General features: G+C 39.7%; 1 protein-coding gene across 1 annotated transcript in view; it reads left to right on the forward strand.

Moving 5' to 3' along the window:
- Positions 1–16,155, forward strand: part of LOC102308223 — a gene marked incomplete at its 3' end in the record, with an annotated part of 45,262 nt that overhangs the window by 1,807 nt on the left and 27,300 nt on the right. The window contains 8 exon segments of the mRNA XM_042220222.1: positions 1,081–1,131; positions 4,409–4,482; positions 5,477–5,582; positions 9,931–10,140; positions 11,568–11,746; positions 13,353–13,467; positions 14,142–14,261; positions 15,444–15,543. Coding sequence (XP_042076156.1) covers positions 1,081–1,131; positions 4,409–4,482; positions 5,477–5,582; positions 9,931–10,140; positions 11,568–11,746; positions 13,353–13,467; positions 14,142–14,261; positions 15,444–15,543 — 955 coding nt within the window.

Here is a 16,155-nt window from a genome sequence, read left to right on the forward strand (position 1 = left end):
ACTAGGTTGGGACTGGGACTCTCCACCATTTGACCTTAGAACTGAAGAAGCTTCTCGGATGAGAGGTGAAACGTCTTCAAGTAACTTAAAGAAGTCCAGACGCTTTTCTTTGCAAGCTCCTTTGACTAACTATGACGGGGTTTCTGAAATTATTTCTGAAATGTTTGAGTTAAAGACACAAAATACGAGCTATTAACAAAAGTATAAAACATATAAAACTATCAAGACTTTCATTATTTGTGATTTCTTGTTTGCGTTTAAGTTGTAGCGTAAGTTATTTCGACTCCTGTACCGTGAATAATTCTCTGTGTCAACATATCGGATGACATGACAGCAATAATTTTTGAGGATCTTTAAATATGGAATGAGTTGCCGTGCCGTGAAAATCCCAGTGGAGCCAGTAAGACTGTTAATATATAGACCTGCATTGTGTTTCATTATTCTCACAACACTAAATTACTGACTCCTCTATTGCAAATGTTACACTGCTGTAATTGAATCTCTGTATGTTTTTTTAATGCAAGATCATCCGAGGGTTTTATTGATAACTTCCTCATTGGAGGATTATTAGGTTGCCGCATTAAGTGCTATGTTGAAACCATTTAAGCTCTAATCAAATTAGCACAATAAGAGGATGTGTGGCAAAATGCTAAGCCATAAAAGCTCTGACCAATCTGACAAGACGTTAAAAGAGCTATTAGAGTTCTTGTGGGATTGTCTGCATGAATTGTGCTTCTCCATCTGAGCATAATCCAATAAAAATATGCCTTACATTCATCACTACACTGAGTTGGTTTTCTTTAACATGCTTTTAAGATAGTACTTTATCTTGGATGTCCAGCAAAGCTAATGCAAGGTAGAGTACCCTGTACAGTATGATCAAATAGATCTTTATTAGCATGAAGCCCCATCTAATGTCTCTGTAATTTGTATTTTCTATTTCGTCCTATTTCATCCTTTTTTTTTTGCATAATGACATTAAATTTCTTCCTCCTGTACTTCTGTGTAGAAGCAAGAGTGCATGTGGTTTTTGAAGTATGCCTTTTAAAATCTGCTCTGTCATATCTTCTCTGTCCCCAGGGATGCTTCAAACTGCAGAGGACCCTGTAACTCTGGAGAAGGTTGACCAAGGTGAAGAGATGCCTCTTTCTGGTTTGGTGATGTATGCTTGTGTGTCTGTGTGTGCTCAGGAAAACACACATACACACTCTATGTACAGACTCGTGCTCACATTGCACTCACGCAAACATAGATGGAGGCCTTCTATGCAGTTGTTTTTGTGAACACATACACACACACACAGTCAGTGTTTTTTGGGTTTTTTTGGAGGATACACATAAGCCTTCTTGCTGATAATGGTCAGGGCTGGTGGCTAAGGCGATCTTTGACTCCACATGGAGGCTTTGACGTCATTCCACGAGTAGATAATCTTTCACTGCTACTTCTTCAAAGCTGAAATGCGAATTTCTCTTTGTACTTAATGAGTTTATTTGGGCAGCCAAATGCAGATTATTCTGTATCCTCAATCTTGGCCTCGTGGCAAAGTCTCACTTTCAAACACTCAGACAGATTTTCCCATTGCAGCCTTTCAAAAATGCTAAAAATAAAAATTTTTAGTAAGTCCAAATTAATTCAGTGCAATTCACTTTTATTTTATTTATGTAGCGCCATATCACAAGAGCAGTTGCCTCAAGGTGCTTTATATTGTAAGGTAAAGAACCTACAATTATACATGAGAAAACCCAAACAATCATATGAACCTCCTATGAGCAAGTGCTTTTGCAACAGTGGGAAGGAAAAACTTCCATTAAACAGGAAGAAACCTCCCGAGTCAGGGAGGGGCGGTCATCTGCCGCGACCGGTTGGGGGTGAGCAGATGAAGACAGGACAGAGACATACTGTGAAAGAGAGCCAGAGATGAGTAATAGCTAATTAAATGCAGGTATATAAATGCGTCATGAGTGAAAAAGGTAACTGAAGAAGAAACACTCAGTGCATCATGGGAATCCCCCAGCAGCCTGGACCTATGGCTGCGAATCAAATGATTTTACGGGAGCTGTCTTAAAAATGCCCAAGGGACTGCTTTTCTGTAACAGTTAGAAGAGTACTTAAAATGTGACACTGCATTTGGTTTCTGCACAGACAGTGTGTAAAGCACACGTTTTGTAAATCACTTGAGCGCTATAAATAATGCAGTCATAGTGTGAGGAGATAAGAAAGAAGGAGAAAGAAAGCCTACAATCTTCACAGAATTGTTCAGCTTTGCAGTTACAGCTTAATGAGAACTTGCGTTGTAACTGAGAGGAAAACCGATGCATTAAACACCCTGAGATGTTGCATCTATTGCAGTTTATTTATTTGGTACACTGCCTTTTTGATATGACAGGGTAGGGCTGTTCGATATAACGATATATATCGGATGACGATATAAAAACATCTATCGTTTCAGATTACGCTATCGTTTTTTCGTGGTGTCGCAAAATAAACTGTTTACGGCAATATTTTTTCGTGGTTTTGATGGTCACTGTAGTGGCTATATTAATTTGTTAAAGTTCTCTCTTTCTCTTACATTTAATATAACCACACTACGGACGGACAAGCGACTGTTTTTGTCGTTTGCAACCACGACCGTAAAACATTGGCGTGGCCCCGCCGTCCACTTGTTTGTTTTGCATATTAACCTTTCACAATAAGCTCAAGATCCTGTTGAGACTTTTCAAAACAAAATAAATTATGTGAAAGTGTATGCAGAGTTTTTACGGATGAGAAGGAAAAAAGATGCATTAGGTACTAAAAAAATAAACCTTAGACTCAAACGTTAGAACAGGCTTTTCCCCGCAGCACGCCGTGTAATAAATACAAAGAAAACGGCAGCCGTTACAACCTATGCCTTCATGCATCTGTTAAAAGTCTCAACTCCAGGTACACAGCGCCCAGCTGAAAACACTTCACGCAAGTCGAGCTGCCCGAGATTCACAGAATTTACAGAAAATGTTAAATTTTTGTGATTTATATCGTTATCGGGATGATAGATATCTTATATCGGGATATGAGATTTTGGTCATATCACACAGCCCTATGACAGGGTTTAATATATGTCACTACTGTTTGGATAACGCTTGTATAACACCCAATAATGGAAATATACCACAACTCATAGCCTGTTGCACACCAGTGCACATCCTTTAATGGAAACAGGTTCTACTTGCATACGTATCATTATGTCTTGCACAGTTTTCAAATTGAACTTGCCCCAAATGTTATGTTTAGTTTGCAGTATGGGACTTTTGCCTCTCCTCTTTGGCAGGGAGAAAAGTAACACAAACATTCTCCATACGTACTCACGACAATGCTAATCCCTGTTTGTCCATCACTTTTTTTAGACCTTAAAAAAGGTTCCTAAACCTTCCACCTAACATGATATTGTTTTCTAGCACTACTTATGCCCTGAGCTCACTCTTCGTCATGTGACACATGAACCATGGAGCCACTGGAGCTCCAGGGCGCTAATGTCACACTAGACGCCAGCTCTAAAATTTCAGTATGCTGTAAAATAATGGCACATTTATCTGATACTGATTAACACTGATCGGTAGAAATGTTTGGTAAGGGCTTAAAGAAAGGGCTGTAAGAAATTGCTGGAGGTTGCTGGCAGTTGCTATGAAACTAATTGCTACAGCTACCTTCATACAGACCCAGAGACTGGTCAGTGAACGCTGGCAACTGTATTCTCTGACAGGTAGCAAGTGGTTTGCTGGAGGTTCCTGGCAGTCAGCAGGGTGTAATTGAGGGTGTACAGTGCTGCACCAAAAATCTCCTTGCAGTTCCTTTGGTTGCTAGCAGATTGCTGCAGTTAGCATGTAAGAAGCTGTCTTCTCTGCAGACTTGCACTTTTTGAACTGTGTTGGTTGCAGGCAGCATTAAGGCACAACCTTTACTTTCTCCATTCCCAGCTTGCATTGCACTTCTTCAAGTTTCACTACTGCTCGGAATAAACGGTGACTGCACCGTAATGAGCAACCACACCAATCTGCTGCCAACCATGGCAAAGTTTTCAGTGCACAACCCTCCCCCCAGTCAGGGAATGCACATTTTCCACTAGCACCTTGTGGTTGTCAGGCTTGTGTGACACGATGCCTTATGTAATGCAAATTCCTTAACTACCATTATTTAAAGGCACTTCATATTTAAGTAAATTCCTTAATTTAATCGCATGCAAATTTCTAAAGCAGTGGTAGAAGATTCTGAAGGATAATTTAAAACTTCAAAAATTATACACCTGGATTTTTCATTAACATTGACTGTTTTGATTTTCTGTCTTGTAATTGCAGTGACTGTGCGAAAGTGTGAAACTGCACTTATCTGTGATGTTTATGCATACATTTGTGTGTGTGTTTACTTGCGTCAGTGCTGGTTCAGCTACTCCTGGAGCTCCAGAGCGAGCTGTCATTTCGCTTCGTTTTGGATGAGATACACAAACAGGTAAGACAAATAGAGAAACGCTCCTACTCATGTGCACGTGCAGGCAGAAGAACATGCCCAACATCTTAAAAATTTTAATAGCGCTTGTGTAACTAGCGTCATACTCTCCCAAGGCTGTTTAGTAAACAGACAGTGTGCTTGTCTCCCTCTTGCTGCTGTTGTGTCACCTCAGGGGGAGACAGTAATGGAGAAGGCTCATCCTGCTGCAGGTGGAAAACAGTATAGCTGTGTATACTGATGATGACAGAAAAATATAACACCAGCCACAGCAGACAAGTCTCATTTATGCTACAAGAACAGAGCTTGATTAGAAGTTTTGACACAAACTGTTAGTGGAAGAAATTATTATTTTTTTCAGTTTAAACACGCAAGCACTTGGCTCAGGTTAACCCTTCTTCTGTGTATCACTATGTATGGAAGTGGCCTAGCGTTATTATGCTTCATTTTTCTTGCACCAGATTTGGTAGAGTTGCAGTTGTAGGATTTTTTTTGACAGGATCATTAACAACAGTGTTTACTTACCCATTATTAATTCTCCAATTTGCAGTTGGTATTTGGTGGAAATAAAAATGTCAGCTTTTGATAGAGTGTTTCCTACCTCACTCAAAGCTGGTGATGGGGGACAAGGAGGCAAAAATCTCTCGAGTGTCTCTAATCCTCTGAGCCCATGGTCGTGTGTGCTTGGCCTTACTGTTGTGGAGCTCTCGCTGAATAATTTCAGAGATTTTTTATCGAGTGGAAATAAAAAACTTAAGCGGTTAATAACATATATGTAGTAGGATATTTAGGTTGTTGTAGTAGTTTTAAAATATATTTTGGTCATTTTGAAGATTTTTTTTAACCTACCATTAAAATAGACGTTTAGCTTTAAGACACCTGTGCAAACCGATGTTGTAGAGCTTTATGATCTAATGCATTAAGATTTCCTTCATATTACTGTGTGTGTGTGTGTGTGTGTAAGTACTCATGATTTTTTTCTGTGTTCTTTTTCTAGCTTACTGAGCAGCTCAGTGTGAAGCATTTCCTGCCTACATTCAGCTTCTTGGGTAACCTAATAAAAGCTGCCCCTACTGTGTCCCAGAGCCTTGTGACTCATTATGGTGAGACCCTGGAAATGACACTCAGTGAGACCTCAGAGTAATACAGGGACACGTAGCCCCTAGTAGTAGTAGTCTGTTTTCATCCTTGTTTATATTTTCTTTACAGTCCATTATCAAGAAAGGTACATCAGTAAGCTCGTCTCTCAACACGAGCGTGAACTTTATCTCGTCAAGTGATAAACAGTTCTTGGAAATGTTGTAAGCAACGCATAATTTTTCCCCTTTGTTTTTACCAGCACTGGATACGGGTGGAAAGGTGATGCATGGACTTATTTACAAAGTTCATGCTTCATGAATTCTTCTCATTGAGATTTATAATCCGGCGCTAAATACTTTTTAAACTGTAAACATACTGCTGTGTAGCAGGCCACAGCCACTGACCCCTTTGTATAGCAAAGACATTCATTTGCCTTACGGGGAATGTATAGAGTATCTGCAAGAAATTGATGACGTGCGTTGATTCAGGTCAGTTTTTAAAAATGCAGTTGAGACAGGATCGGTCAGGTTTCAGGTAGCTTACTGTGCAGTCTCTGTTTCACTCTTCACTGTGGCACTGGAGAGGCAGAAACTGAATTAAAAATGTATTATTTTCAGGGGCTAAGATCCAAGAATGTGTTCGAAATGTAGAGTTCACCTGAAGTGGAAGAGGAAGATATAAAGGAATACATAATTTTCCTGATCTCTTTTGTCTTAGAGAGACATATCTACATTTCAGTCACCGTAGCCTATATTGATCTTCTTAAACTGTATCCAAGATGCATGGAAAGCATTGTCTGCATGTATTGGCGACATGTCCAGGACGTTCTATACCAGCTCAGACAGGCTACAGCCTCCTGAGTCCCCTAGTTGGATAAGAAAATTGGCTGATGGAAATAGCTGTACTATGTCTACTTTTGAAACCAGCTTTCTCATGCTGTGCCCTATTCCACCTCCTCTGCCTCTAAGAAATTAGAAAAAATCACACAAGTCTATCTTCCATATCCTTTCCCCTGAACTCTCTCAATTCAATCTCTCTAGCTGTTATGACCTTTTCAATTGCTCTCCAGCTGCACCGAGATAACCAACCTTAAAATTCCATCTGCATAGCCAATCCCATACCAGCACCTGCTGAAAGTAAAATAGCAAAAGCTACAAATACTGCAAATGTTCATCCGAACCTTTTCCCTGAATCTCCCCGTCTATATGAATGTATTTATCTAGGTACAAAGCTGTAGTATAGCGAGCTGAAAAGATACTCCTCCCCCAACGCACAGTTGTTGATTTAATCTCTTTTACAACCACCTGTATGATATCTTTGTACTCCTCGAATCATTTTTCCACAGTGCTTATTAGGCTTTGTCAATCAGCTTCGTGTTCGTGTGTGCATTGTGCTGTGTTTGTGTCACGCCTGACTGCTCGTCTTTACGATCGAGCGCGAATGTGGTCCTTATGCCAAAAAGACAGCCACCGTAGTTATTTTATTATGCTATGTGTGTCCACCTCTCATGTATTTTCATGAGTTTTCCAAGCTCCCTCCAGCAGCTGCAGGTAGTGGTGAGTTGTTACAATGTTGATGCAAGATGTGGGCTGCCACTATTGACTGTGTGTGCCTGTCTGTGGCCTGTCACTCAGCAAGTCTCTGTGGGGCTGTTTGGACTAACGACAACAGCAAGGCAATGACAACACAAGCCCAGAGCACCCAGGAGATTTCCCTCTGCCTCTGACTCACTGGCTGCCTGTCTTTCTGACTGATTAACCCCTCTTTTTGTCCTCACTCGTTGACTTTTCTCTTCCAGAATTTTCTCTTCGATTTCTGTATTGCTGATACTGATTGAGGAGTGGATACAGACAAAACAGGGAAGATGGAACAGATAAGAAAAATGGAAGGCAAAAAGAGATAACAAGAGGGATGAAAGAAGGAAAGGACAATAGTGCAAGTTAAAAATGTTTCTCACAAGCTGATATGTAAAAATATCAGCCATCTAAAATTAAACAGTTAAGCTTTGTATCATCTCAGCATTCAGCATTTCCGCTTTGTTTTTGTTTTTTTGCAAGCACTTTTTTATGCTGAGACTTTTCACAAGACATTTTTTTTAGAAAGTGCTTACAAAAATATAGAGAAACTAAAATGTTTTTTAATAGACCAAGAAAGAGGAAGCAGGGTGAAGCAACAAGTGCAAAGCGATGGTTAAATACTGTAGAAAGCGGATCAGAAGCTGAACAGAGAGGTAGTTCAAAGCATCAGAGTAGGGCAGCCAAACACTAAGCAAGGTAAACAGAAATGAACTTTTGCTCTTTTCTTTAAGGAAAGCACAAGACGACCTTTTTGTCTGTTTGCCGTGCCTCCCCCTGTGTTTGTTTCTTTCTCATTGAGTGGCATTAAACAGCAGCACGTCGCTTTATTTCTCATCTGTTCTTTTGCAGCTCATATTTTGTTCCCTACATTTTTTTTATCCTCTGTCTGTGGAGGAGTTACCACCCCCTCTACCTCTTTTCCCTTCTTCTCCCTCACCCCCACCGCTTCTCTCTTTATGCTTTGCTGTCATCTTGGCCGCCTCATATATTTCGGTTTAATCAAACATGTCTGGGAGCTTCTTCTGCTTCACATGGGTTTTGATCTGCTCCAGAGAGCAGCTGGCTTGGATTTGGCTCTCCTGCTCTGTCATCTCTGTCTCTTTCTCTCCATGTTCGACACTCGCTGAGTCCCGTGTTGCTTTGTGCTCTTATCCGCTGTGCAACTATTCTCATTGTTGCTGTTTTAGACATATTTGACTCTTTCACCTCTCTTTAGCCACTTCTGTCTCCTGCCTGTGTCTCAGCTGCCATCGCGTATACTGGTGTGTTCACACTAAATTCTTAATTTTTTGCCCTTTTATTTACATTGATATATAAAGGAGAAAATCATGAATAATTAAGTTCTCCTAGCAACAAACTAATGTTAGGGTTCAAATTATTTTGTGAAAATAATTATAAAAGTACTCGTGTTTTTATATTTTTATGCTCCAATCTACGCCTACATAGTTTTTTAATCTAGTCTGCTCACACTCTCATCTGCCGTTTAACTCTGCTCTCTCTCGCAATTGCCAATCTTCAACCCTTTCATCTTCAAGGCAATTTTCCCTCCGACGCTGGGTTCACCGTTGTCTGTCATAGCTAGAGTTGAAACTCTCCACCTTGTTCCCAGCAGTTTGCACTTTTTCCATTTTGTAATCTCACTGTCCTTTTGTGGTGTCTGTTGAGCTTCTCTCACAGTAATACAATTACTTCACCTCTGGGTTTCTCTTATTTTCCTGCATTTCTGTACATACTCGCAGACTTCTTTCTGGGTAATTGAAATGTACAATATCTTGAAACGTCACATGATGTTGCAATTATACGTCTATTTATGCACTTATCAGCAGCTTTATTAGGTACACCTCGATAGTACTTGGACCCCCTTTTGCTTCCAAAACTTCCTTAAATCTTCATAGATTCAACAATGTCCTTGAAACACAACTCAGAGATTTGGTCCATACTGACGTGATAGCATCACACAGCTTCTGTGGATTTGTTGGTCCACATCTGTGATGTTAATCGCCTGTTCCACCACATCCCAAAGGTGCTCCATTGGATTAAGATCTGGTGACTGTGGGGCCATTTGAATACAGTGATCTCATTCTCATGTTCAAGAAACCGGTTTGAGATGATCTGTACCTCTTTATGAGATATCGTCTAATCCTGCTCAAAGCAGCCATTAGAAGATGTTACATGAAGGTCATAAATGAATAGACAATACAGCAACAATACTCAGGGAGGCTGTGGTGTTTAAATGAGACTCACTTAGTACTTAAAGGCCTAAAGTGTGCCAAGAAATTATATCCTCCATACCATCCACCACTGCCTGCCTGAGCCCATGAGAGAAGGTAAACAACATGATTTTATGTTGTTTATGCCAAATTCTGACCCAACATGTAAATGTTGCAGCCAATATTCGCCCAATTTTCTGTTGTCCAGTTTTGGTGAGTCACTGTAAATTTTAAGCTCAGTTTCTTGGTCTTAGCTGACAGGAGTGGCACCCGGTGTGGTCTTCTGCTGCTGTAACCCATCTGCTTCAAGGTTCAACATGTTGTGAATTCAAAGATGATTTTCTGCATACCTTGGCTTGAGTTCCTGTTGTCTTCCTATCAGCTGAAAGCTTTCTTGTTATTCTAAATGCATTGAGTTTCTGCTCTCTGATTAGATAATGGTGTTAACAAGCAATTAAACAGGTGTACCTAATAAAGCAGCTGCTTCACAACAACATACAGACACTTAACAACTATACCACATGATTATGCCTGTGTCTTACTTGTGCTCTAAGTACTTACCTGTTTCCATTTCTCTCCACCAGTGCCCCTGTTAGACCGCCTGTGCTCAGCGCTGCTTTTCCCAGACGAAGCACTGAAGGGTGCAGTGGTGTATGTGTGGCTCCAACTGCTTGGAGCTCCTGGGGGCTCAGCAGCCCAGTCCTTGCCTTCTGCTGTTAGGGACAGAGTGTGTAATGTGTTGCTGAAAACATTAGCCAATGCCAGCTCCCCGCAGCTCCTCAGATATTGTGTCGGTGAGAAAAATATTTTGGTTGAATACATTTTATGAGTTTTATTTTTTGGGGGTGATTTTTTTTAAACAAATCCTTTTATAACATAGTATGTTTTACAAGATGGATAAAGTAATGTCGATGTAATTTGATACAGCATGTTGGGAAAATGAGAATTGATTATCATAAAGTAATCTCAAGGCATTCAGTTTCAGATTTTTAAAAGTATAATTGACTACATCAGTAGCTGCTTAAATGAAAAATTGCATATATTTGCGTTTTTGAAGTGCAAATTAAACTGATACCTAACTAGAGTGAAATTGGTTTTCTACCATCTAAAAGTCTGATCATGTAGATTTTTGTTATTCAGGCCTTAAAAACAAGGATCTTGGTGAGATTAAAAGAGAGGTGGTGAATTTGTAGCAATGTATGAAACAAAATTTCACTCCCTGCTGGCTGAGAGAAGACAGCCGAGGACTTATTTGAATGGCAATGTGGTCATTTGACGTCTGCCTTTCGAACTGAAAAAAAAAATGTAATTTAAGAAATTTCCCTTATTTTGTACGGCTTAATAATAACAAAAAGGAGTTGTTTTCTTCCCTAAATCCCCCAAATCTCCTTAAGAGCGAAGCTATATGGAGAAAGAGGGAGGATTATGTGGAGATGAAAGAGTCCTGCTATCTGGAGGAGCTTTGACTTATAAGGACAATAAGCTTGCAGTGTGCGCTTTGGTGATAACCAGAACTGAGATCTACATTAGGTACAGACATTTACGAAAAATAAGACAGAGTCATTATCTCCCAGAAATTTAAAGTTGGAATGTATGCCACTGTAATAACTTGGGAGAAAAATGTGTTGCACAGCAGGTTTGAAATAGAGGTTGGTTTGCAATTGCAAAGTAAACATGGCTGAACTGTTGTTATTAGTTTAATACCAGCAAGCTTACCTACGATAGCCGCAACATGATGGAAGAAGCAGGAGGTATTATTAATTTTATTTAGCATTTGGAAATGGCTACAATATATAAGTAAGATTATTGTATTTTAATAATGTTGCACTTTGGGAAGTTGCATTTTTGTATTTTTATGATTACAAATCGGTGCTGAGTCTGAAGAAATCCCTCACCGTGAGACTTTTATTATTATAGAAGGTGTTTAATATTTATAAATGATTATCTAATATAAAACTTCCCTCTGTGATATTTGAAATAGCCCAGTTTATTATCAAATTTATGGTGGCGATTTTCAGTGGTGACACTGACGCTGTAGGTAATATTTGTGGACCTTTTATTCTAAATTTAAAAAGAAACCAGACAAAACATGAATGTATTTATCAGCACATGCATGTGTAGATCTCAGCCATGTTTAGGCCTTTGTATAAACTTTGCATCGTGTTTAAAACTTCTGATCTGTGTCATTAGTATCTGTAACAGCTTGTCTTTCATCTGTTAGGCCTGCTGTCACAGCTTGTGCATCTGGCTGATGCTGTGTCAGTTCTGATGAACAGCCTGAGCTGTCAGGTCATGTGCGATGAGAACGAGGACATCCTCGCCAACAACAGCCAGAGCCTCAGCCAAAACCAAGACCAACAGCCCCCTGACCACTGCCTTCTGCCTCTCATACTGAAAAAGGTCTCTGTCCAAACATCCTGCTCTCATCCCCAAGACCTGCATTCTGGCTCTGACGATAATCATAACAAGAAGTTCTAATCCTGGATTATTGTGCCTTTGAATAGGGATTCAGTGGGGTTTTACCCTGGACAAATATTTGTGGTTCATGTCTGGGAAATCATTGTGTAGTTTACATCTCGTTAGATTTTCTCAGTGATGACTCACATTACAGAACAGCTCATGACGTTGGGAGGTTTTATGGAGGGCTCTGTTCTCTAATGTGTTGCTTCTAAATGAAACTCTTAACTAAATAATCAACGCTGTGACGTCAGACCAGCACTGTTTTGGGATTGGTTGTCGGTGAAACGACTACACCCTCAGCCGTATATAATCTGCACCTAATCCATTTCTGTGTGGAATTTACAAACGTATAAATCCCCCCTCGGTACACGAGTCAATATGTTGTAGCTCCAGACTTTAACATATTCAAACGAAAACAAGAAGCACTCCGCCAAGGCACTTTACTTTTAGGGGAATAGTATTATATTATTTATTTATTCATTTTTTTCTTTGTTCTTTTTAAATCTACTTTATGAAGTTTTTAGTGCAGTAAGAATCAGATAAAGGTAGCATGACAGATGTTTACTTTGATTACACAAACATTATGTAGGAGTAGGTAATGGATGATAAGTACTGATTTGTAAATAAATGAACATGAATAATTTGAGCTTATTATATAAGATTATACTACAGTATATTTCTAGCTAACTAGGCAGCTTGTTCTCTTTCTCTTGGCAGTATTTAACATATTCTAGGGTCAACTTGAATGAAACGAGGGTCAAAGGTGACATGATATTTAGATACAAACTGTACACCAATATCATTGCCTGATTGGTGCCAATGCAAACAGGCAGCATAATTTTAAGCAGAGTTTTAAAGAGAAAAGAGAATTTCTGAAAGTTTGACCTTAAAAAAGAGGTCAGAGGTCAAACAAACGTAATATTTAGAATACCAAAATATACTTCCCTGTATATCAACAATGGCACCAAGAAACATAAATAAATCTGTATAGCATTGTTATCTCTTTGAACTTCAGATCAGTCTCTTGGCCTTGAAGGAGAGGTCAAAGGTTAAACGTGACACGATACTTTAAAACTTTAAATGGTGTTTTCTGTATGTTGATAAAATTTTAAGGCTGTTTGTCAGTTTGCGGCCAATAAATCATTAAGTTTACCTTGAAAACCTGGGTGGATGTAAGCCAAATTTGAATGGATTGTTAACATGACCCCACTCGACACCCCTAGAAACTTTTAATAGAATTCATTCAAAACTTTTTGAGCTTTACAGACTCAGAGAATAAACATGCACACACACACACACACACACACAAATGCTGCCAAGATTAACCTTCTTGGCAGAGGTAACTAACACACTAAACTGCAATGCCACACAGTGCATGGAAGATGGGAGCCAGTTGTTGCTTCAGTCTATCATGAGCCGTTAGAATCGAAGAAACATTTATAGTGTAAACACTGTAGTACTATGGAAGTCTTGCACACTGTTTGATTAACACGCATCTTTATTTAAGTCAAGGATTTTAAAAAAAAACATAAATTGTGTCTTTCAGTTGCTTCTGAGTGGCGATGAGAACTTGCAGGTGACCAGTGCAAAGTGTATTGCATCTGTTCTGGTTCATTCCCCCAGTCAGTACAGTGCTCCCTTCATCAACGCTGACGTACCTGGTAACACGCACACACAGGCACACAAACACAGTCGCTGCGATGAGTTAATGCCTTCTTTGAATTGTTCTATTAATGATTTCCTCTGTGTTCCCTTTGGATCCTTCTCTTTGTCCAGACCCCTGTTATTATGTTATCTGCCACTTTGTATTTCTTATGCTGTTTGCCTGCGATTATTATTGTCATTACTTTTGATGAGGCTTTGGCTAACATTGTCATAATTTTTGCCGTACTGTTTTACATGGCCCTGTTATATTTTTCCTAGTTACATACCTGTATATGTACTGTTACAATCTGTATAATGTCTGCAGCCCCACCCGCCTGCTGCTCAGACCTTTTATTGTTCAAGGGCGAGCCAATCAGAAGAAAGAGGGAAGTAAAACCAACTTGTTTCAGACAGAAGATGTGCTAATGGGCTACAAAAAGACCCGATGAAATAATCTAAATAAATATTATTTTGAACTTTGAATCATGTGAAGCTTCTCTAGTAGGATCCAAGAATAAAAATATGGAGCTGGGAATGAACATAACAGGTCCTCTTTAATGTGCAAGAAAACATTGCCCTACTTTCAGAAGAGTGTTGTAGTAATTCTTCCCTGTCCTCTGTTTTTCTTTCAACTTTGTTTAAAAGAACAAAACAAAGTTTTAAAGTTGTCTTTTTGTCACGGTTTTTAAAGAGTTTCTGTTTGACCGTCTGGCCTGTAGTAGCAACGAGGTGCTGCTGTGGTCTGCCTACAGCTGCTTGCTGCTACTAACTGAGGAGCCCCTCTTTTTCTCCCAGTGTCACTCTGTTTACGGTGAGAACACAGGCTGTAGGAGCACGACCACTTTATCTCTCTGTGTGAATGCAAAGACAAAATATGTCACTACTGCAGAGGCTCCGGTTGCGAATGGCATAAACAAGGTAAGATGGAAGCGTTTGTTTCTCAAATGTTTTGGCTTCACTTTTGTGCAGCTGTCTGGACATCCATCTTTTAAATCTATGGGCGAGAGAGCCGAAACAGCAGATCAGAAACCATTCCTGAGTGAATTACGACGATGCCATCTCTGTTTTTTGTCTTCAGCCCTGGGTTTCGTTGTATATCGGTTAACATATCTGAAAATAGCTGCTGCTGGATAATTGATGGAAAGACAGGTCCTTGACAGCTTAGATGGAATGACGCTGCACTCTGTAATTTTTCTGACAGCGACTGGAAATTTTAATAAACCCTCCAAAGTGGAAGTTTCTCGACATCTGCATCTGCTCCATCTGCTCCCAGTCGCATTAAAATTGAATTTAGACCAATAGAATTTGCTACTCTATTCTGGGTTATTTCATCTAGACAGCTGGTGCTTTTGTAATATAACAAGAATCAGGAAAAATGGCCAAATATTAGGAAGATGGTTATAGAAGCGAGCAGTAATTGCTGATTGGGTAAAAAATGTCACAATATTGCATTTCTTAACATTGTTCAGACACATGCATGTGTATGTGTCACTCTGTGTGTGTGTGTTTGTATGCCTTTGATGTGAGCCATTACAATGGATTATGCATGTGAGGCCCCACAGTAATTGCAGCACTTCAGCACCACCCCAGAGAAATAGTTTGAGAAACACTTGCTATGCAGACTTAATTTACCAGTACACAGGATATCTGCTCTAACCACTCCTTGTTGCTGTTAGGTTCTTGCTCTAGGTCAGTATGAACACAGCAGCAGACTCCGTGTAGCAGTAAATTAGAAAGATGTACCGCTGTCTCTGTTTGTTTAACATGCAAGGCTGCGAGTGCTGTTGTGTGTGCATCCTTTGTGATACATTTATGAGCATGTCACTCATTTTAATATGCGAACTTGCTGTAGGCTGTAGTCTCTCAACAACTCTTAAGAACTTTGGCACCGAGCAAGGTTAGAGAGTGTTTTTTTGTTGTTGTTTTTGTGTCTGCTCATTTGAGAGTTCGAGTATTTCTTTGAAGCAGTGAGCATGCTTGTGTTGCAAGCTAGGTATGGAGTCCTTGGTGCGCAGTCTGAAGGAGTCTTTGCAGCTGACCAACCTGGAAGTGCCAAAACAAGGGTTGCTGCTCCTCAGAGAAATACTGGAGAGGTGAGATGGATATTTATTTTCTTCAGTTACTCTATTTATTGACTAGCTCTATAGTGTAGTAGTTAACACTTTTCTCTAACAAAACAAAATAAAAAGGTCACCAGGAGGGCAAACAAATCTCTGGGAGGCATGCCTCAAATGGGGCATTGGCATGACAAATCTGTGGCAAATCAAATATGCAGATCCATCTGCTACGACAACCCCTGGCAAATAAGGGAGCAACTGAAGAAGACATGATAATCACTGGGATCCCAAAGTAAATAGATTAATATTTAAAATGTTATTATACTGGAGAAACAGTTTACAATATGGCTCCCTCAGAAAATACTCTGGTGATTAGCCAAATGATATTAACATACTATATTGCCAAAAGTATTCACTCACCCATCCAAATCATTGAATTCAGGTGTTCCAATCACTTTCATGTGTATAAAATCAAAATCATGATAGCCCAGTCATGAAACTTCCTTGTTACTAAATAATCCACAGTCAGCTGTTAGTGGTATTATAACAAGGGGGAAGCAATTGGGATTGACAGCAGCACAGCTCGGAAGTGACAGGACATTTAAAATCACAGAGTGGGGTCAGGTCATTTGCAGGAGACCTCCAAAC

This window comes from Haplochromis burtoni, unplaced genomic scaffold (genome assembly GCF_018398535.1).
Source record: "Haplochromis burtoni strain Fernald_Lab_line unplaced genomic scaffold, NCSU_Asbu1 Contig_45, whole genome shotgun sequence".
Taxonomy (NCBI): Eukaryota; Metazoa; Chordata; class Actinopteri; order Cichliformes; family Cichlidae; genus Haplochromis; species Haplochromis burtoni.